Genomic DNA, 23,454 nt, shown 5'->3' with positions numbered 1-23,454 from the left:
GTAATAATAATAATAATAATAATAATAATAATAATAATAATAATATATCTTTATTGTCCCCAAAAAAGTGGCAATTTGTCATTTGGTTACACATTTATAACAATAAGATATTGACATAGACACACTCACACAAGCTGCACACTAGTTACATAGTAGTTATCGTAAAAAAAAAAAACTGGCATCATCATCATCGTCATCCTCATCATCATCATCATCATCATCATCATCATCATCATCATCATCATCATCATCATCATCATCATCATCATCATTATCATCATCATCATCATCACCGTCATCATCATCACCATCATCATCATCATCATCATCATCATCATCATCATCATCATCATCATCATCATCATCATCATCATCTTCATCACAACAACCTTCCTAATATTTTCGTTACAATCCTTCACTTTCACCATTCTCCTATAACACCATCACCATCTTCATCATACTCCATATTATATTATTTCTGTAACAAGCTATGAGAGGGAAAGCCTGTGGTCCTCCTCAGTCTCTCTCTTTCTCTCTCTCTCTCTCTCTCTCTCTCTCTCTCTCTCTCTCTGTCTCTCTCTCTCTCTCTCTCCTTCCTCTCTCTCTCCTTTCTCTCTCTCTCCTTTCTCTCTCTCCTTCCCCCCCTCTCTCTCCCTCTCTCTCCTTTCTCTCTCTCCTTCCCCTCTCTCTCTCACTCTCTCTCTCTCCTTCCTCTCTCTCTTCTTTCTCTCTCTGTCCTTTGTCTCTCTCCTTCCACCCACCCTCCTCTCTCTCTCTCTCCTCTCTCTCTCTCTCTCTCTCTCTCTCTCCCTATCGCCCTTCATTCTTATCTATCTTCTCTGTATGTGAGGAATATCTATCGATGCAGTGAGTTTGTCCAAAATGCTCAAAACACATGCCAGCAGGACACATCGCACCATCAATCCACATGCAGTCCCGAACGCCCAAAGTCCGACCGCAAGAATTCAGTGAGAACCATTCATAAAAAAACGGTCGGCCATAAACAACTACAAGGAGCTGAGTTACTTCAATTTTGTTTCTCCCATATGAAACTAAGCTACACATATTAATACTGTTATACTCTAAATATATTTTGAGTCCTCGTCATACTCTCATATGTCATACTACATGAGTGCTTGCACACACACATACACACACACACACACACACCCACACACACACACACACGCGCGCGCGCGCGCGTGCACATAATCACACCGATAAACAATTTCCCCTTCTCTCTTCCTCTCTCTCTCTCTCTCTCTCTCTCTCTCTCTCTATATATATATATATATATATATATATATATATATATATATATATATATATATATATATATATGTAAAAGCAAAAAAAAATACAGTAAAGTTGCATATAATGAGATTCCCTCATCAAATTTACATTTTAGATTATTATTTGGGTGCCAAAAACTATTTAATATTATTAACACATCAACAGAAACGTACATACAAATTCATAAAGCTCCAGCTCACTCTCTATCTATCTATCTATCTATCTATCTATCTATCTATCTATCTATCTATCTATCTATCTATCTATCGATTTATTCATTTATCTCTCTCTCTCTCTCTCTCTCTCCCTCCCTCTCTCTCTCTCTTTCTTTCTTCCTCTATCCAATCCCCTCCTTAACTGTAATGCGTTGTTAAGACTTTTGCAGACTTATGAAGCATTTACTGATTTAATTGAAGAAGGAACGAAAGTTCTTTTGTAATTGTTGGTTCTGCAGTGTGCCAAAGCATACCTTCTACCTGATGGGAGAATTTTAAATTCTTGATGAAGCACATGGTTTTTTTTTTATTAATGATAGAAACAACTTTTTAAATGAGATGTTTTTGATGCAAATGTTCAACATCATCCAGATGGGAATTTATTATTTTACTCGATTCTTTGATAAGTTTACTTATCTTTGACTTTTCTCCTACCCGAAATCCACTATGCCACACTCTAATGCCAAATGTAATAACGCTCATAATGATGGAGTTGAAAGAGAATGCTAGTAAAAACCATTCTTTGAAAGAGGTTTACTTAATAGATGATGATGATGATGATGATGATGATGATGATGATGATGATGATGATGATGATGATGATGATGATGATGATGATGATGATGATGATGATGATGATGATGATATAAAGTGTAAATAGTAATGTGTACTTACAATAGTAGTAAACTGTGTAAGTGGTTGAATTCTCCGATACCCCAGCTGAATTTACAGCTCGACAACTGAATGTCTTTGAATTTTCTGGAAATTTCACAAAAGTGTCATAATGGTGCTTGAATAATACGACTAGCAATGATATGATCAATATTGTTTTATCCTAAATAAAACCACACACCCCCTACTCCCATCTTGTCACATTTTCTTTATTTTCTTTCAATCTGTTCTTTTACACATTTCTAAAGCAAACCAGAATACCCCTTTAAATTATTCACATAATGATGTCATCAGAAATAACAATAATAATAATAATAATAATAATAATAATAATAATAATAATAATAATAATAATAATAATAATAATGATAATAATAATATAATAATAATAATAATAATAATAATAATAATAATAATAATAATAATAATATGATAATAATAATAATAATAATAATAATAATAATAATAATAATAATAATAATAATAATAATAATAATAATAATAATAATAATAATAAAAATAATAATAATAATAATGCATGATTTCTATAGCGCCCTTTCAACCAAAAGTTCTCGGAAGCGCTTATACATTTATGCACATGCGGTCATATATATCATTCAATAAAATATATAAAATTACTCACAGAAAACTGAAAGGTAATACTCTCTCTTCAAAGAGGCTTTAAAGGAGGGCATGAAAAATGCATGAAAGTTATAGCGTTATAGTTACGAACAAATATAATGCTCTTCTAGAAAACAATCAAGAACAATGGTACCAACCAATTGATTTCAGTAGATAAACTCAACATGTAATGGAACAATCTCAAAGAAAATATACTACATGGAAACAGGAATATACCCCCCAAAAAATAGAAAAGAAAAGTGAGCAAACTGTGGATTACTCTTGAGATATTATAGCTATTGGCAGAAATGAAAGAGATGCAAAATAAACAAAATTACAATGTTCTGAATTAGAGAATTTGACAGGAGTGCAGAAAGATAAGGGTCTGATTACAAATTCAGAATGGCAGAAATTTCTAGATTTAACAATAAAGAATCACAAGACATGACAATTCTTGTATCTGATAATAAACGAAAATCAATAATTTTACAAAGAATAAAGAGGGACAAATATTATTTGAAACAAAAAAATACATGAATGTTGGTGTCAATAACGACAAACGACCCACAATGCCAGTCCCAACTAACAATGATGGACCACAAATATTTGCATGCAAAATGGAGATTGTTGTGATAAAGATGAAAGATGGAAAAACTAGTCTTGAAGAGGGAATACAGACTGAAATGTTAAAACTTCCTCCTGCGTTCCCAATTGAAAACGTGACAGAACTCTTCAGTGACGAACTGACAAGATCAGTGTATAAAACAATTAATAGGCAAGAGCATGTGGAAATTATTCGCACCACAAGCTCAATGCGTCATGCAACAAAGTTATTTGAATGATCCTAGAAAGAATCGGGAGTATAGATAATCCATCAAACAAAATGTCTGATGGCAACATCCGTGATATCCAAGTAGGCGAATCCAGGGTTAATAATCTTGCCCAAGAAGTTGTAGTAGCGTACGGCTACGCCCCTAAATTCATTTCGTCCACCCAGTTTTGAAAGTCTTCCTCCGCCCTAATAACTGTTACATAGCCGCATTCAAGTTTAGTTACTGGGCATTGAATGTATGGGTCCAGGAGAAGGAAGAACCTTGACTGAACGACGGTTTGGTTCATTCTTGATCTGGCTACTCATCTTCAGCTGCTCAAGCCGGATTGTATCTTGGTTGGTATCACTTTCAGGGTCATGGTAACGCACACGCTCTTGTACGAATGAAACGTTATGATCCTTCACAGGAAAAGAAATACAAACACGAAAGTGCTTGAAGCTGGGCTCGAATTCGGGACCTTTCGGATCACAATTCAATGCTTAACCACACGACCACATCGCCCCTTACTACTAACGCAAAACCATTTGATAAAATTCACCATCATGAAATGATTAGGTGATTAGAAAGAACAGAATTTGTTGGGAAAGATATATGGCTGATTACAAACGTTTACTGAAAAACCTTTATTGAGACATCAGAGGGAGGCTATAAGAATAGTTTCACCACACGCTGAAATCAAAAGAGGAGTCAGACAATGTTGTGTACTGTCTCCATATTTGTTTAACTTATACTCTGTGCGCATCTTTAGAAAAAAAAATACTGACTATCTACAGGGGATCAAAGTGGGAGACACAAAAATCAACAACTTCAGATATGCGTAAGACAATGTGTTGTTGGCAGAAGATGAAACTGCTTTAGAGACACCCACCACAGATATAAAGAACAAAGTGGAAAGTTGGGAAACTACATGAATGTGATCCAGACCAAAGCAATGGTGGTAACAAGAAAGGGAGAATAGTTAAGCAACACAGACATTGACGGGAAACTATCTAGAAACAGTATCAAGATTAAAGTATTTAGTTTAGCAGAAGAAAAAAAAACTGAAACAAATCATCTTGAAATTAAAACAAAGAAAGCTAAAGCAAAAGATCAAATTCACCTCAGTACCAGACTATGTAATCTGATATACTATGTTCACTCAGTATTGCTGTAGGTTTAGAAACGTTGACCTTTTAATAAAGTACTAGAAACAAATATGGAAGCATTTGAAATATGGACATTTAGACCCCTTGAAAATATGTACTGTAAAGACAAATATAAGCAACCAATAAGTTTGCAATGTCATAGGAATTAAACCAATCTTGTTCCACATAATAAAATTATGAAATTTGAAATATTTTGGCCATGTAAAAAGGTACAACTCTATTATGAAATATATTTTAGAGGGCATTGCTAAAGGCGCGAGACCATCAAGAACCCGGATGAGTGGTATGAAGAACAGGAGTGGACTGACTTTCTACAGCTGAATGACGCCAAAAAGCATGCAACAGAGATGAGTGGCGTGCCATTTTAGGTCTACCTAAGAGATGACACAGGAAGTAATTAAGTAGGTAAGAATAATTTACTAAAGCTTCGTATAATCATCTGAGTAATATTAAGCATGATAACAATGGATAATGTTTTACAGAGGGGAATGTGTCAGATTACTCATTTTTCAAATATTGATCGATGAAAATAGCCCTGATAATGTAAATAGCCCTTCACAAAATCTCATAGACCTGGGACTTCAATATTGTGTTAGGTTTTATTTCTCAGATTGGTATCCTTAATGAAATAAAAATTATATCTGTGTTTTATTTTCTTCTATTTATATGGTTTTCAGATAATGAGTAATTATTATGGAATTATCACTCTTTTATTAAATCAAAACCAAACGTGTGAGTAACACTTATTCCATGGAATATAATTTAGTAAGGTATCTAATTTCCATCAATACAATGGGAAAACATGAACTTTCGAAAAATATTTACATCTTTTAATGACAAACATATTCGTTTCAGGTCAAGTGCTTATCACTATTTACATCAAACCGCAACAGTAAACCTCCGTATTGTCAAATAATTATAATTACCACTTGAGTTTCTTGTGTAGAGAAAACTGGCTGTAGGATTTCCTTCCTTCATGACATCACCTGCCTTTCCATTAAGCCACTGTGCTCTGGTCCAGAACTTTGGAAATCCTGGATTGCTGATGGTGCAGTCGCATTCAATTGGCTCTTCCTGTCCGGCTTGGACCCACATTTTCTTTCCTGGAATTTGGCTGTTATAGACCGGACACAGTGCGATAGATGCCGAGGGAAGTTCTGTGCGTGTAAGATACAAAAATGACATGATTTTGGATGCATCAAATACACTAAAACATGATATTCCCTATTGTATTAAATTGTAAAGACGTCTGTGTGCATTGTGATGTACGTTTGTTATGCGGATCATGTAATTATAAGATCCAAATCTTTTCTATTAATGTGTATTATATTTATTCGAGCAATGTAGGCCTCTAAAGATTTTCCAATTTGTGGCCCTTAAAGATTTATAACTATTATTACTATTACTACCCAAAAGTGTCAAAGATTTTGGTCATTTCTTGTCTTAGCAGACTAAACAAAAATACTGTCTTAATTTACTCACCAAGTCTCAAAAGTTTTGAGAAAGGAAAGGTAATGATAATCACAAAGGGTAAGTTTATCATTTTCAGCACATCGCATGGCAATGTAATTTGGATAATTGATATTGAATTTATAACTAAAACCCCGAGAAAGATTAAGTGTTTTGTTTTATCTTCGAGTTTGACTATAATTTCTACAATAGGAGTAAAGTAATAATCACATCTGTTTTAGTCATCGAATTTTCCCCGACAAAACTACACTTTAAAGAGAGTGGCCACATTTAGCAATCTACCCTCTCAAGTATAAAAAACACTTCAGCAAGAAGTATATTGAACATTAGCCTTTGATATGAATAGTTATTTTTTGTAAAATGGTACTTACAACAACGTAAAACCATGTCCTTCCATATCCCATTTGTGTTTAATGTCCAGTTCATTGTTTTTCATTGACAAAGGGGAAACCCAAAATATTCACATCAATTGTTTTAATTATAGTAATGCTTCTATTCCGATTATCATGCACATAACAAACATAATATAGACTTTCAATAGTGTGATCCTCTGTGTCAATAGCTACAATTGACTTGATCTTTGTGTTAAGAACCATGCATTGTACAGTAAAATTCCCATTTCTAAGACACATAACAACCATGATATATACCTTCAACTGTGTAATCCTCTATGTCAGTGGCTCCAATTGACTTGATCTTCGTGTTATTTACCATGCATTCTGCTGTAAAATTCCCATTTCTAATACTGGCAGTATGAAATACATAGTAGTCCCTGATGACACCTCCCCCCACATCCATTCTGTAACTGTAATTGTAAACCGTGCCGCTTTCTTGTATTTTAAACTCGGTGTCCCAGTCAGGCCTAACTGTCGCTGAATTGACCTCGCAGTAAAACATGGCACGTTCCCGTGTTGTGTTGCCCTTGTCAAGTCCTATGGAAACACTGATTGGACCCCCTGTCAAGTAATGACATATTAAGGATAAGTTGAATCTCAAAATATAATAATAACAATATAATTATTTTTTTTGGAAAGAGACAACGCTACGAATGGAGAGGTACTCATTTTACACCTGAATACGGTGAGAGAATATGAGTAAAGAGCCTGGTCATTTCACTCTATAGAAAACCGGATAAACTCTGGCTCCATGTGCCTAATGGATGTAAAATACCATAGACTGCCAAAGCTATACTTGAAATAACAACATACTGATTTTGATACAGGCGAATTCCTTGTATAGGAATAATATCCTAACTATAATGATACTTCTTCTTCTTCTTCTCCTCCTTCTTCTTCTTCTTCTTCTTCTTCTTCTTCTTCTTCTTCTTCTTCTTCTTCTTCTTCTTCTTCTTTCTTCTTCTTCTTCTTCTCTTCTTCTCTTCTTTCTTCTTCTTCTTCTTCTTCTTCTTCTTCTTCTCTTCTTCTTCTTCTTCTCTCTTCTTCTTCTTCTTCTTCTTCTTCTTCTTCTTCTTCTTTCTTTCTTCTTCTTCTTCTTCTTCTTCTTCTTCTTCTTCTTCTTTCTTCTTCTTCTTCTTCTTCTTCTTCTTCTTCTTCTCTTCTTCTTCTTCTTCTTCTTCTTCTTCTTCTTCTTCTTCTTCTTCTCTTCTTCTTCTTCTTCTTCTTCTTCTTCTTCTTCTTCTTCTTCTTCTTCTTCTTCTTCTTCTTCTCTTCTTCTTCCTTCTTCTTCTTCTTCTTCTTCTTCTTCTTCTTCTTCTTCTTCTTCTTCTTCTTCTTCTTCTTCTTCTTCTTCTTCTTCTTCTTCTTCTTCTTCTTCTTCTTCTTCTTCTTCTTCTTCTTCTTCTTCTTCTTCTTCTTCTTCTTCTTCTTCTTCTTCTTCTTCTTCTTTCTTCTTCTTCTTCTTCTTCTTCTTCTTCTTTCTTCTTCTTCTTCTTCTTCTTCTTCTTCTTCTTCTTTCTTCTTTCTTCTTCTTCTTCTTCTTCTTCTTTCTTCTTCTTCTTCTTCTTCTTCTCTCTTCTTCTCTTCTTCTTCTTCTTCTTCTTCTTCTTCTTCTTCTTCTTCTCTTCTTCTTCTTCTTCTTCTTCTTCTTCTTCTTCTTCTTCTTCTTTTCTTCTTCTTCTTCTTCTTCTTCTTCTCTTTCTTCTTCTTCTTCTTCTTCTTCTTCTTCTTCTTCTTCTTCTTCTTCTTCTTTCTTCTTCTTCTTCTTCTTCTTCTTTTTATTATTATTATTATTATTATTATTATTATTATTATTATTATTATTATTATTATTATTATTATTATTATTATTATTATTATTATTATTATCATTGGTCTTATGATCATTATTATTATTATTATTATTATTATTATTATTATTATTATTATTATTATTATTATTATTATTTTTATTATTATTATTATTATTATTATTATGATCATTATTATTACTATTATTGATACTATTATCATTACTACTATATTATTTTTGAGTATCCCTGACGGAGAAAACCACATATCTATATATTAATTCCAATGGTAAACAATTACAAAAAGAAAAAGCATACGTGACTCGATTCCAATACCAAGTCCTCCTCCAATCTGTATTTATTTGAAAATAGTGACAACAATAGATAGGTAAAATCAGCACCCTTATCTTAAACATGTCTTCAATAAGAGAAGGTCGACGACGTAATTATTTTCTCATTCTGAGATTGTAAATTTCACTGATTTGCATTTTGCTCACAAGGCAATTGTTAATCAAATATAACATGCACAGAAAATGGCAAAGATACCTGATTTATAAATATTATATGCCAAGCCTTGATAGTCAGTCACAATATGTCATTCAATCTATAGTTTCCACAATAATCATCTTATCATATAATAGGCAAATTGGATAATTAAAAAATAAAGTCTCGGAAATTACTGGGCCAATAATCACCCAGTTCCCTCAATGCGTTTACGATTGACATGGAAATGATTTGTGCGAATTTTGCCATTAATTAGAAAATGTGATGATTTTATCAAAAAATCACATTGGATTTTTTCAATTCGCATCTAAACCAACGCAATTGCTTTTAGTACATGAGTTGTTAGTCAAATATTTGCTTAGCGAGTATGATAATGCGGTGGGAATATCTTATATAACGAATATTTCCTTGTAGTAGAAAATCCCTTTGACGTAAATTAGTTTTGTTATAAAAGGAGTTCAACGCAAATGGCTATGTAAAACGATCGTGAGGTAGAAACAATATTTATTATTAAACGAAATAAATTAAGATAACTCCCCATAAGCGACCATTTCATTGCTTCTAACCTAACAGTATTTTTTTTGTATATTTGTAGAATCTGTGAATATCACTAACCATATCTTGAAATACGGTATAACGTATATAATTTGTCATGTTTAAACGTCTTGTTTATATAATTTATACTCCCAAATACATTTGTAATCTACGAACTAAATCGCATTGATTTTTGTATAATGGACCTTTGCCCTTGTTACTTTTGTATCAAAATGGTTTAAAAGAATAAGTAACTACTGTTACATATAAATATATCTAGCAAACACAAAATCGCTGAAAATGACTTTCATGAAAATATCCATAGACTGGATGTATGGAACTAAAATAGAGTAACTCACTGTATAAAAGAAGAAATGTTAAAAAAACAAGAAACGCAAGTTTCAATATCTACAGTAATGGTAATAACAGCAATACGTTATTTAGAGAATTACTTACATGCATAGGAGACATCCAAGGTGGTATAATTCTCCGATAACCCAGCTGAGTTTATTGCTCGGCACGTGAATGATTTATTTTTCTCTGCAATATCAAATACTACAAATTATATTGTGAATAAACTAATCATCACAGTAGTTGTGAAAACGGTGATGATAGAGATTGCTCATAATTGGGCAGCAAAATAGCGTGCTGAACTTTGAACCAAAGATTAGAACCCCCCAATTATACCAAACAACTGCAATGTTTATGACAATATGAATATATTGTGTTATGTGTGTTTTATTTGCTCCCAGCTGGTGAATGAAAACAATATAGGTTGCTTGACAATTTCCCAATTTGATTTTGCTAATAAAACGAAATACATTGTTTTTACCTGTGAATTCTTAATCCTAATATTGTATTTAAATGTAACGCGTGAGCGAGTGTTGTTTTTTTAAAGACGTAACTCTAAGCAGGAATAAAACTATTTTAAGACCAAAATCAGAGCTCAATATGATATCACTTTGAATAATAATTTGAAAGAAGAAAAATGATTATCAAGCCTTCCACAAACACACAAACACACACACACAAACACACGTACCCACACACACACACACACGCACACGCACAGATAGATATAAAGATAGATAGATAGATTGAGAGAGAGAGTGAGAGAAAGAGATAGAGAGAGAGAAAGAGAGTTATGGATAATACAATGAAAAAAAACCCCAAACCTCTTGAAGCATTTGTGTAGTTTAGTCTCGCATCGAATTTATCTTCTTTGAGCACATTTCCCGTCGAGTTGTCGACCCATTGAGCTCTCGACCAATACGTGGGAAATCCTTTGTTCTTTAATACACAACTACAGTCAAAGGGATCATTCGTCCCTCCAGGCTCAATCCATCTGTCGTCCTTTGAGGACATGTAGATTGAGCAATTGTCGATTGTTGATGTTGGCAGTTCTAAAACAGGAGCAAAGGCATAAACGTTATGAATATTATGAAAATGGTATCAAAAGTAATAATGATTGTAGTAATAATGATACTATTACTATCATTACCCAACTGGTGGTTCTTATAAGAGTTTCTTAAGATGAGAGCCACGTCTTCTTTGCTGTTTAACTTTGGATATGAACTATGGTATTGATAAAAGCGTAAATTGATATCGTTTGGAGAGTAAAGGGAAAAATCCACAGACATCCTCTATTTTGGAATTATGTTATTATTTTTTTTCATTGAAAAGAGACATTTTGTCTTTGTAAAACTGTATAAACAAAAGTCGTGTCTCGTGTTAAGTATTACATGTCACTGTTGGTCGGGGATCCTTGTAAAACTCTTGAAGTAAATGTTGTGGATACTTTGCTAATTATTCTGGTTTTATAAACACATATTTTCTAATGTCTATTTTTAGAAATCAAATGTAGCTTTAATATTTTAATTTGTTAGCAAATGGATAGGGTGGATCATCAATTTAAATTCTATTGTAGTATATTTATCAAATACAAAATACCTTCAATTGTGTAATCTTCTGTGTCAATGGCTCCAATTGACTTGATCTTCGTGTTATTTACCATGCATTCTACAGTAAAATTCACATTTCTAATACTGGCAGTTTGAAATACATAGTGGTCCCTGATGACACCTTGACCCACATCCATTCTGTAACTGTAATTGTAAACCGTGCCGCTTTCTTGTATCTTAAACTTGGTGTCCCAGTCAGGCCTAACTGTGGATGAGTTGACCTCGCAGTAGAACATGGCACGTTCCCTTGTTGTGTTGCCCTGGTCAAGTACTGTGGAAACACTGACTGGACCCCCTGTTAAAGACCAAGAATTTAAAAATAATTTGAGTGTCAGAAAAGTAGAATTTTCTAAATTGTTTTAAAATCTTTTCAGTCATGAAGTTGTTTGTATTCTCAAAACGTTTGGACTCTGAATCTCGTTTCTGCACAACACACCGCAGGGCGCTAATTGTTGTCGGCGTAACTCAGAGACGTATTGATGACACACGAGTGTAACAATCTGAAAGCAGCCGACATCAACCTAGAGTTATAATTAAGCACTTGTTGCAATGCTTTTTGGTTTGAGAAGGAAATTACGAGAGGAAATTATTTAAATTATGTTTTTTATTCGTGTAATATCAAAGGCTACCGAAATCTACTAAAAACATCATATTTGGAACATAGGACCAATGTATGTGTTCTGGACGAAGTAAAAGAACTGACAGGAAGGCAAGAACCACTACTTGCAATGGTAAAGAGAAGGAAATTGTCTGAATTTGGTCACCTCGTAAGACACGAAAGCGTATGCAAGGCAATATTGCAGGGCACAGCAGAAGGCTGGCGAAAAATAGGAAGACAGAGGAAGGTTTGGCAGGACAACATTACAGATTGGACAGGATTGATATTGAACAATCTAATAAGAAAAGCCCAAGACCGTAATGGGTGATGTCGAATCGTAAAGTATGCATCTTGAGAGTCCTCCCGACGACCAACGGGTCATGGGATAGAGTGAGAAAGTGATAATATCAAAAAGATTATAATTCAATATTTATATTAGGAATCTTAATTCATCTACAAATTTGCTTCATCCAGTTACGGTTATGCCATTTGTAAAGAGAACGCAAATTATAATTGTGTTTGGGAGATGTGTTTGCGCGTGTGTGTGTGTGTGTGTGTGTGTGTGTGTGTGTCAGAGAGAGAGAGAGAGAGAGAGAGAGAGAGAGAGAGAGAGAGAAAGAGAGAGAATATGTGTGATATGCAGGCAAATTGATGAGCCCAAATGATTTTTTCTGATGATCTCTATTCATGGCGAAACATAATGGGAAACGAAAGCTGTCAATCTTTAACATCCTGAAAGTTCCATATATTTGTGATTTTAAAAAGATTTTATAAGGCTGACGTGTTGCTGTAAGATTCCAGAATATCTCTCTAATTCTAACGCTGACCGTGCATTGCGGTATTTATCTTAGTCGAGATAACAACAAATAACAACTGATAACAACACATAACTACAAGTAACAACTGATGACAAAAAAATAAAAGAGAAATAAAAGAGAAAGCTTGTGAAAGAACACCAAGTGTCACCAAAAAAAATAGATAGAGGGTGATTTTTCATGAGTACTACAAACACATCTCTAGCTTGCTTCATTGTGCCCAAATAACCATTCGTCTATCATATTTCGTCATTAAATTGATTAACAAAAAAGGGCCGCAACTCCGGCCATCACAAAAAGTTGCTCGGAGTTATGCACGTAAAGTTGGGGCCTAGTTGACCACACGAATATTGATTATTGAGTCTAAAATCTAAGTTATTTTGTGTTATCAGTTGCTTTTTGTTGTTAGTTAATTGTTGCCAGTTGTTCTTTGTTGGTGTCAGTTGTTATTTGTTTTTATCTCGACAAAGATGCCCATGCGTTGTATATTATAATAAGCATACGTAAAGCCCATGAAATTATTATGAAGTTATTTTGTGTTATCAGTTGCTATTTGTTGATAGTTAATTGTTGCCAGTTGTTCTTTGTTGGTGTCAGTTGTTATTTGTTTTTATCTCTACAAAGATGCTCATGCGTTGTATATTATAATAAGCATACGTAAAGCCCATGAAATAAAGTTGACGTTCGCTTTAACAATCGCACTCAAAAGAAAATATCATTATATGTGTTGAAGTTCATTCAGGACTTTTAGAAAAATGTATATTTGTCAAAGATTTTCAGGCATATTAAACCCAGAGAACAGCTAAAGCACATGTTGTTTGCTGTTAACTATTACCTTAATGTGGCAGTTCAAAAAGAATTGAAGAACTTCTTGCAAGCAAACCCTAATCTAAGGACAACTTTAGCTGAGTATATTGCAACTAAAACAAAAGAAGCTATTTGATTTTTTCCCTGGCAATCGATTACATACAATTAACTTTGTAGAGTGTTTCACTTTGGATGTTTTAAACAGTAGAATGGCACTTACATTGATTTCCTTTACGTTTAAGCAAAACGTAAATGCTCACACGATGGCCTCTGGCAAATCTAATGATGTAGCCGGAAGACTAAAAATCTTTTTTTTTTTTTCATTTACATAGAACAGTCTCGATTACTTTCTGCAATGCATGTGGGCACTGATACACAATAATCATCCATAATGTAACATTTTTCAACAGGTGTTGGTTTCGACACCAATGTCCCAACGTTGTACGATATTGGGAATTCTACCCACACATCTTTACCAAATGTCGAATGCCAACACCATTTCAAAAAATATTATTTCAATTTACCTCCCATTGAAAATTACAAATCAACAAAGAAATATTTTGTAATAACTCATACTACATCTATTGGAAAAAAGCAAATAGTTAGTAGGCATTGGGCCCATGGAGTCGGAGTTTATCCCGTTTTCTATAGCGTGAAACAGACAATAGCAATTGCTTTCTATCCTTCGAATAGGACGCTAGTCTATCGCAAAATACTTTTCGACAAATCGAACAGACTCAGCCACCCATTCAATGCTGGGTGTGGAGGGGGTTAAAAAGAAAATCTAGACTTCAACCGGGATTAATCATGGTCCCTTTCCTGTGAGCTAGTGCTCTACCAGCTCCGGTATCGGGAACCCCTTATTTATTTAAATGGTTATTTTATTCCAATTATTTACGAAAACAATCAAAATTCTTCCTAAACACGAATCTAATACCAAACTCTCTTCCAACCTGTGTGATGTTTTTGCTCTAAACTCGAATGAAAAAATAACGATGGTTATTTAATTGTAAGCTTCAATATGTTAGACAAAGACAGATACCGTTGACGTTTCGAGTTTCCCATTTATCAACAAAACACATTGAATGAAAAACTAAAGACGAATGAGATGTGAATGGATGTGTTGAAACTGAGTATTGCGTGAGTGGTAAGCATAACGAAGCATGTCTCTAAAACAAATAGATAATTTGTTCGTTCAAAACCTAACATTCATATATAGTCGAAGTCGATATTTGTAAAGCCACCTTACTGAACAGCCGCTTAAGTAGAACGATTTCTCAGAGACATAATTATTTCTTTATAATTTCTATTAGCTACTAGGGGGAATGGGATTAGCGGAAGAGTAGCGTCCCTTGATTGGACGTCACCGGTGGAGAAGTTATTTGTAAACAAACCAATTATAAGCCTATAAGAATTCATGCTGCATAAATGAACAATTTCAATGCGGCAACAAACATTTAAAGATGTGTCTTTCTGTTTGGGAAATCAAAGACATGAATATTCCAATTGAAAGAACCAGATTAGGTTCACCGCTATCTTCTAATTAGCAAAATAGTTGTTAAATACATCGAGTCTTTCACCACATCCCCTTTAGTTTGTAATGCGTTACAATTTAGACATTTGACAGTTTTGAATATTAATGAGAACGCAAATAATGATGCACTAGTTCATTTTCGTAATGATTTAAATTTTATAATATTATGTTGTGGATATTTTTAGAGCAGTATTCATGTGTCTTTGATTCTTTTTCTTTATTTTCGAGAAAAGGTTTAAGTGACAATTCCATAAGATGTTAGTAGGCATCCTTCCGTCTCAAGAGACGATGGTTTGCGCCCTGTATAGCTTTAGTCTCATCAGTCTTGTTGAGAGCAACGACGGGTGTGACTCAGCAGACCAATCCTTGCATGGCAGTCTCTACCGCAGTTGTTGCACACATAGTTTGACTGTGTGTTTGGTATTTGGATCTGCTGCCTCTCTTTCCTCCTTGCTCTCCACTCCTCAAACTTCATCTTTCTCCTCTCCTCACCTCTCTTCACTCCCTCCATCACCGCATATCTCCAGCCGTTGCGGTCGTCAGCAAGCGACTCCCAGGTGTTTGAGTCGATGCCTGTCAATTTCATGTCTCGTTTGCAGACATCATAGAAGCGCAGAGCTGGACGGCCAGTTGGTCGCCGTCCAGAAGCTAGTTCACCGTACATGATGTCTTTGGGTATGCGTCCATCGTCCATCCTGTGTACATGACCAAGCCATCGCAAACGTCGCTGGCAGAGCATAAGATGCATACTGAGGGAGTTCGCTCTTTCTAGCACTGCATTGTTAGTGAGTCTGTCCTGCCAACTGATGCCGAGAATTCGTCGTAGACAGCGAATGTGGAAGTTTTCCAGGCAGTTCTCCTGTCTGGCATATGTTGTCCAGGATTCACTGCCATACAGTAGGCTACTGAGTACACATGCCTGGTATACTCTGAGTTTGGTATTCAAAGTGAGTTGGTTGTTGGTCCACACTCCCTTGCTCAGTTGTGCCATGACAGCGGCAGCTTTGGCGATGCGCTTGTCTAATTCTGCATCAAGTGAGAGGTTGCTGGTGATGGTTATGCCCAGGTATGTGAAGTGATCAGTGACTTCTAGCTCCTCGTTGTCAATGTAAATTGTTGGTATAGAGGGGACATCCTGACACATTACATTTGTTTTCTTGATGCTGATCGTCAGCCCGAATTCCCTGCATGCGTGGGAAAACCTGTCCATCTGCCGTTGGAGGTCTTCCTCGGTATGCGCGCATAGAGCTGCATCATCTGCAAATAGCATTTCCCTTATGAGGACTGTGCGAATCTTGGTCTTTGCTCTCAGCCGTGCCAGATTGAACAGCTTCCCATCACTTCTGGTGTGTAAGTGGACTCCTTCTGGGGACTCTTTGAATGCAAACTTCAGCAGTAAGGAGTAAAATATAATAATAATAATAATAATAATGCTGAAAACTTATATAGCGCTATAACTCCGAGACACCAGACTCTAAGCGCTTAAATTACAAATTACTTTGGCTGAAACATACTCATTCACACACACAAGCACACACACACACACATACACACACACACAATACAACACACAACACAAACCAAACCTATCTTGCTTCTCATACCATCTACTAAAATCGAAACAAATATGTTTTAAGCGAACGTTTAAAAATAGACAAAGATTCTTTTTCACGAATGCTCTGCGGTAAGGCGTTCCAAATAGAGGGTCCGAAATGAGAAAAGGATCTCATTCCAGCATTTTTCCGAATTCGAGGGACAACTAGTTTTGTGGAATCACTGGCCGAACGTAAGGGGCGGGGTTTTGAATATCTTTCAATTAGTTCTGAAAGGTAGGAAGGGGCAGTACCTTCAAGACAACGATACACTAAAACACAAGCTTTGAATTTAATTCTTTTCTCAACAGGCAGCCAATGCAGGTCATGAAGTAGAGGTCCGGCAGAGTCGCACCTACGCTTCATAAATACTAGTCTGGCAGCGCTGTTTTGGACAATCTGAAGACGTTTCAGATTGTATTGCGAAACGCCAAACAACAGAGCATTACAATAATCCAATTTCGATAGTACGAGGGACACAACCAGGTGCTTGGTCACATCCTCAGATATGAACCGTCTAATGGAAGCAATCTTTTTTAGTTGGAAAAAGAGAGATCTAACCAAATTATTAACCTGATGCTCCATCGACAGTCCAGAGTCTAAGAATGTGCCAAGGTTTTTCACTTTGTCAACAATTTGAATAGAGGCATCCCCCAACTTCAAATCTGTTTCACTTTTCCACTTCCTGTTCCCCACATACAGCACCTCCGTCTTATCATCATTCAGTTTCAGTCTGTTCTCATTCATCCATTTCTTAACACTTTGGATACAATTTTTACTATTGGCTGATACTTCTTGTAAATTTCTCATATTGGAAACGCAGTACAATTGCGTATCATCAGCGTATTGATGGTAAGACAGACCAAAACTTCTGATGATTTTAGACAGAGGGCCAACGTACAAAACAAAAAGAACGGGTCCAAGTACTGAACCCTGGGGAACCCCACAATCAAGAAAGATTTCCTCCGATCTATATTCATCCACCGTAATAATCTGTTTACGATTAAACAAATATGACCTAAACCAATCAAGCGCTGCACCAGACACGCCATAAGTAATTTCAAGACGTTTGAGAAGAAGATTGTGATCAATAGTATCAAAAGCAGACGATAGGTCAAGCAAATTCAGCAAAGAACATGAACCATTGTCTATAACAGAGAGGAGATCATTAACAACCCTAACAAGTGCGGTTTCCGTCGAATGATGTTGCCTATAAGCAGACTGAAATTTTTCTTCAAGACAATTATTTTTAAGATGAGACAGTAATTGTTTCAAAACAAGCTTTTCTAAGATCTTAGAGAGAAAAGGAAGATTAGAGACAGGGCGATAGTTTTTTAAGTTCTCTTTATCGAGATCAGGTTTTTTCAAAAGGGGTTTGACATGAGCAACTTTGTAAATGTCTGGTACAGCACCTGACTGCAACGAATTATTAACAATACATGTAAATGGTGTTAAAATTACATCAATGCATTTTTTTAAAATGGCAGTATTTAAGGGGTCTAAATCACAACTTTTAGTTGGAGACGACATAATGCAATCACGTAAGTCAGCTTCAGTAATCTTTGAAAAATGTGTTAACGAATCACCATGAAACTTGTCAAATGTTGTAGGGATCGATTCAGACGAGAGTTCCTTCCTGATGGTATCCGTTTTTTCTTTAAAATATTGACCAAAGCGAGTTGGTAGATCTGCACGATCGATTAAAGATGGGAGAGCTGGTTGCGTCTGTTGTCCCAGCAGTTCCTTGGTCAAGGCAAAGAATTGTCTCGAACGTCCCACGTTTTTGAGGCTTTCTTCATAGAATTTCTTTTTGGCCCTGAAATTGACGGCTTTTGCATCATTTCTAGCCGCGATGTATCGCTTCTTATCGACAGCATCTCTGGACTTGAGCCATTTTCTTTCTGCCCGCCTCCTGGCTAATCCATTCAATTTTATTTCGGTATTATACCAGGGTGCTTGACGTCTCACTTTTACTGCTCTAGTTGTTAAGGGAGCATGCTTGTCCACCGTACCAACAATTGACTCGTGGAGACCATTCGCATCATGTTTATTTTTAACGTTATGGTCAAGGTCTTGTTTAAAAATGTTCATGTTTATATTCTTCAAATTACGAGATGTTATCATCTTTTTTACTTCGTGCTTCATTGGAAATAAAACGCAAAACACAATTAAATGATGGTCAGAGATTAATTTATCAATATATATATATATACCAAACAAAGTCGGTGCGAGGACACAGCCTTGTTTCACACCGCTGCGCATGGGGAAGGGTTCAGAGGCTCCACCGTCGTAGCTAATGGTGCCCTTCATGTCGTCGTGAAATGAGGCAATGATGCTAAGCTGCTGAGGAGGAGAGCCAATCTTCTTTAGCAGCTGGAAAAGGCCCTTCCTGCTAACAAGGTCAAATGCCTTTGTCAGGTCAATAAATGCAATGTAGAGGGGCATCTGCTGTTCTCTGCATTTCTCCTGAAGTTGACGTACTGAGAAGATCATGTCCACTGTCGACCTCTTGGCTATGGAGCCACACTGCGACTCTGGGTAGATACGTTCGGCGAGGACTTGCAGTCGAGCGAGGACAACGCGCGCAAAGACTTTACCCACAATGCTCAGTAGAGAGATCCCCCTATAGTTATTACAGTCACTACGGTCTACCTTGTTTTTGTAGAGGGTGATAATCTTGGCATCGCGCATATCCTGGGGTACCTTGCCTTCTCTCCAGCAAAGACATAGGAGTTTATGTAGTGGTTCCAAGAGGGCTGGCTTCCCACATTTGATGATTTCGGGTGGAATGCTGTCGTCACCGGGTGCTCTGCCACAGGCCAAAGCATCGATTGCTTTGCTGAGCTCCACCATAATTGTTTCTGCGTCTAGTTCTTCCAGTACTGGCAGTTCTTCAATTGCGTCTAACGCTTTTTGGGTGACAGAGTTTTCTCTGGCGTAGAGTTCCAAGTAGTGCTCTACCCATTTTCCCATCTGCTTGTCCTTGTCTGTGATGGCTTCCCCTGTCTTGGATTTAATAGGCGCAGTTTTCTTTGTAGATTTGCCTGTCGCCTGTTTGATGCCCTCATACATGGCTCTTATGTTGCCACTGTCAGACGCTTGCTGGATGTTGTCCGACAACTGAAGCCAGTAGTTGTTGGCGCAACGTCGTGCTGTTTGCTGTGCTTTGCTGCGTGCAGCTCGCAACGCCTGCAGGTTCCTCTGACTTGGTTTTTGTTTATAGCTGACAAGTGCGCTGCGCTTGGCATCAATGACTGGCTCAAGCTCAGTAATATTGGCTTCAAACCAATCATTGTTCCTGTGCTCCTTTTTGCCGCATGTCAGTACTGCAGTGCTGTAGATGGCGTTTCTAAGAGAGTTCCAGCTGTCCTGTGCGTTTTGTTCTGCTTTTCTATGAGCTGTGTTGAGATTCCTCTCAAGTTGCTCGTTGAACTCTATATTCTTTTCCCGGTAAGCTGTCTTGCTGATATTGATCCTGGGCTGGCCCTTTCTCTTTGAGTGATGAAGTTTCTTTGGTGTCAGTTTCACCCTTGTGGCAACCAAAGAGTGATCTGTGTCGCAATCAGCGCTTTGATAAGACCTGGTGTTGCAAACACTGTTAAGAGAATCGCGCTTAGTGATGATCATGTCCAGCTGATGCCAATGTTGACCTTGGATGTCTCCATGACACCTTGTGACATGCCTTGTTCTGGAAGTAGGTGTTCGTCACGCATGGTTTGCGATAGCAGCAGAGTTCAAGAAGCCTCTGACCATTCTCATTCATCTTTCCTATACCGTGGTGCCCCAAAACGGTTGGCCATGATTCTCTGTCGGCACCAACTCGCGCATTGAAGTCGCCAAGAAGGTAGATGTGCTCCACTTCTGGGATATTGTTGACAATGGCGTCTAATGACTCATAGGATTGGTCCTTTACTTCAACCGAAGCTTGCAGTGTTGGGGCGTAGATGCAAACAAGGTTCACCGAGCCCTGCATGGATGACAGGCGCAGCTTTAAAATTCTCTCTGTGCCGTCGGTTGGCGGTTCGAACATAGGAAGCAATGTATGGCGTACTGCAAATCCAACACCGTGCTCCCTCACGTCTTCTGTGCCTTTTCCTTGCCAGAAGAATGTAAAGTGTTTCTCCTTCAGGGATCCCCTCTCTGGGAGTCGCGTTTCCTGCAAGGCTGCTATGTCAATGTTCAGTCTGTTAAGTTCATGATCAATTACTGCTATTTTTTGAGCATCGTCCATGGCCTGAAGGTCATCTGTCACTCCTGAGCGCATAGTTCTTACATTCCAGCTTGCTAATCGAAGAGCTGGGGACTTCGTTTTCTTTTTCGTTTGCTTGCCTGGTACACAGTTTAACGATCCACTTGTCAAGCTTGCAAGCTCTAAGCTCCAGGCACCCTCTGAAGCAGGCAGATCGTGGCGGGCCAACACCTTTCTGGCTGGGGGCTGCCCAGCTTGGGGCGGGCGGTAGCTGACCAGTAGGATTACGATGATCCCTCCCACCGTCGAAGACAACCCGTAGCGTCCAACTCTACGCCAATCGAGCAAGGACTTATCACTCGTAGACTGCTGTCTTCCGTGTTGTTACTCTTCACCGGTGAAGGTGAGACTGGAGTGTCCTCTCCAGGGCGCGGCCTGGGCAAAGTATGTGGAGATCCTGGGCTGCCCAGTAACCAGAACCTCCCTCTCTTCCTCCCTGGTGTGGTCCAAAGGATCGCACAGCGATACGTTTGTCATCAGTTTGGATGCAGGTTTCTGTTAGGTTTACTCCTTAGCCTTTCCTCCTCCTGAAGGTATCCACAAGGCAGTAGAGCCATACATCGATGGCTAGAGAGGGTATGAGTTATAGGTGTAGGTTAAGAAAAGTAAGGACATACAGAAGACACCACCCTACAGAATGAGTGTGAGGTGGGTGGGTGAGGAGCAAAGCGTGTACCACTCACCGGTGGGCTCTGACTCCTGCACCTTAAGAGGAAGGGGTCCCACCTACTCCCTAACCCGGTTATACCGCCGGGGACTCGGTCGCGCCCATAACAAACTCAGTAGAAACAGGGAACACCACGGGAAGGTGCTGTTATGGACACAATAATTACAATTAAAGTACCAAAGTAAAAGGAAGACAGAGGAGAATTAATTCAAATAGGGAACAGATGTAGATTCCAAGAGCACACTATCAGTGCACTTAAGTTTTTAGATTACCTAAAAGTCTCATCCATTATTCAATTCACAGGATTCATCTAAGAGAAACACATATAACTAACAATACATAACAGAGAGATGATTTATAAGTAAAAAATGTTATCTCCCAAAACTCTAAATATTTGACCGTTTCCCTCGAAGCCAGGGTATCTTGCTAGGCCAGGACAAAACGAAGTAATCTCATTCCAAGACACAGAAAGCAAGTTGGAAAACAGAGATATGGGGGGTAAAGAAGACATAGCAAGTTCCTCCCTCCCCACTGTGGGAGATCGGAAACCCCGCTCAGTGATATTTATTTCTTCGAGCATCAAGAAGCAATATCGAAACATAGGTGGTGGCAAGTGATGAATTGAGCTCCAAATTCATTAAAATTAATGGTTTAATGAATAACGAGATCAAAATGAACATATAAAAATACATAGACTTTTCATTAAATTCAAGTACAACGTCAGTTTCCCATCAGCATCAATAAGTTATGTCTATTGTTTAAAAATGCTCTGTTCTCTCTGTTCTCTCAAAGATGTTAAGTTGTAGGATATTGGATGATTTATTCTCTGTCAACTACCATCATGTCTACATGAAGCTTGTGTTAAAAATGAAATAAAGAATAAAATGCCTGACAGATAAATAAAATATGTCACTGTATATTATAAGAACGTCACTAAAAAAGCTATGTGGGAACTTGATATGTAGTTCCATTGGAGGCCGCAAGCGGAATTGGTTAGTTGGAAAGCTGTTGGAACGATTTCTGCGTAACGGCTCTGTTACAATTAATCGCTTACACTGTATAAGTTCATTATTATTATATATATATATATATATATATATATATATATATATATATATATATATATATATATATATATATATATATTCTGTGCATATCAGTGATAAAGTTTTCAAATAATCTATAATGTATATAATCTGATATATTATCTCGTTTTATACATTTTATCATAACTGTACCAAATATCTTGTGTTCTATTGTAAATGATGAGCATTAGCCTCTCCTTTATTTTGTATTGAAACGAATAGTATAAGTTAAGCACTAATACATAATGGCATATATATATAAATATATACAGCAAGGAAACATGAAGTTATAGAAAAAAAAAACATTTTCATTTACATGATCATTAACAGTTTAACACATTTGGTTTTGGAATAAAATTACCCGCTGTTTAAAACTAGCTTTTATAGAAGACTATAAGATTAAGTTTCAATATCCCGAGTGTTAGTGATAGCAACAATACATTAATTATAGACATACTTACACCCATAGTAGACCTCCAAAGTGGTAGATTTCTCCGATAAACCAGCTGAGTTTGTTGCCCGGCATGTGAATGCTTTCTTTTCCTCTAGAAATTATTGTAACATGTATATTATTTTAGATCAATATAAAATTATGGCGACGATAATGCTTATGATGATGATGATAAATGATGATGATGATGATGATGATGATGATGATGATGATGATGATGATG

The 23,454-nt window shown here is 36.8% G+C and overlaps 1 protein-coding gene across 1 annotated transcript in view; it reads right to left on the bottom strand.

The window, feature by feature from the left end:
* LOC144959396 (uncharacterized) overlaps positions 1 to 23,454 on the bottom strand; it is a 93,981-nt gene that overhangs the window by 22,526 nt on the left and 48,001 nt on the right. The window contains exons 13-19 of the mRNA XM_078891975.1: positions 23,242 to 23,325; positions 11,423 to 11,728; positions 10,648 to 10,875; positions 9,929 to 10,012; positions 6,900 to 7,205; positions 5,706 to 5,936; positions 2,184 to 2,267 (exon numbers count right to left, since the gene is read on the bottom strand). Coding sequence (XP_078748101.1) covers positions 2,184 to 2,267; positions 5,706 to 5,936; positions 6,900 to 7,205; positions 9,929 to 10,012; positions 10,648 to 10,875; positions 11,423 to 11,728; positions 23,242 to 23,325 — 1,323 coding nt within the window. The remainder of the gene's footprint in view (positions 1 to 2,183; positions 2,268 to 5,705; positions 5,937 to 6,899; positions 7,206 to 9,928; positions 10,013 to 10,647; positions 10,876 to 11,422; positions 11,729 to 23,241; positions 23,326 to 23,454) is intronic.

This window comes from Berghia stephanieae, chromosome 14 (assembly GCF_034508935.2).
Source record: "Berghia stephanieae isolate SIO BIC M18660-M18661 chromosome 14, UCSD_Bste_1.3, whole genome shotgun sequence".
NCBI classification, from domain to species: Eukaryota; Metazoa; Mollusca; class Gastropoda; order Nudibranchia; family Aeolidiidae; genus Berghia; species Berghia stephanieae.
This window is presented reverse-complemented; position numbering and strand designations above follow the sequence as displayed.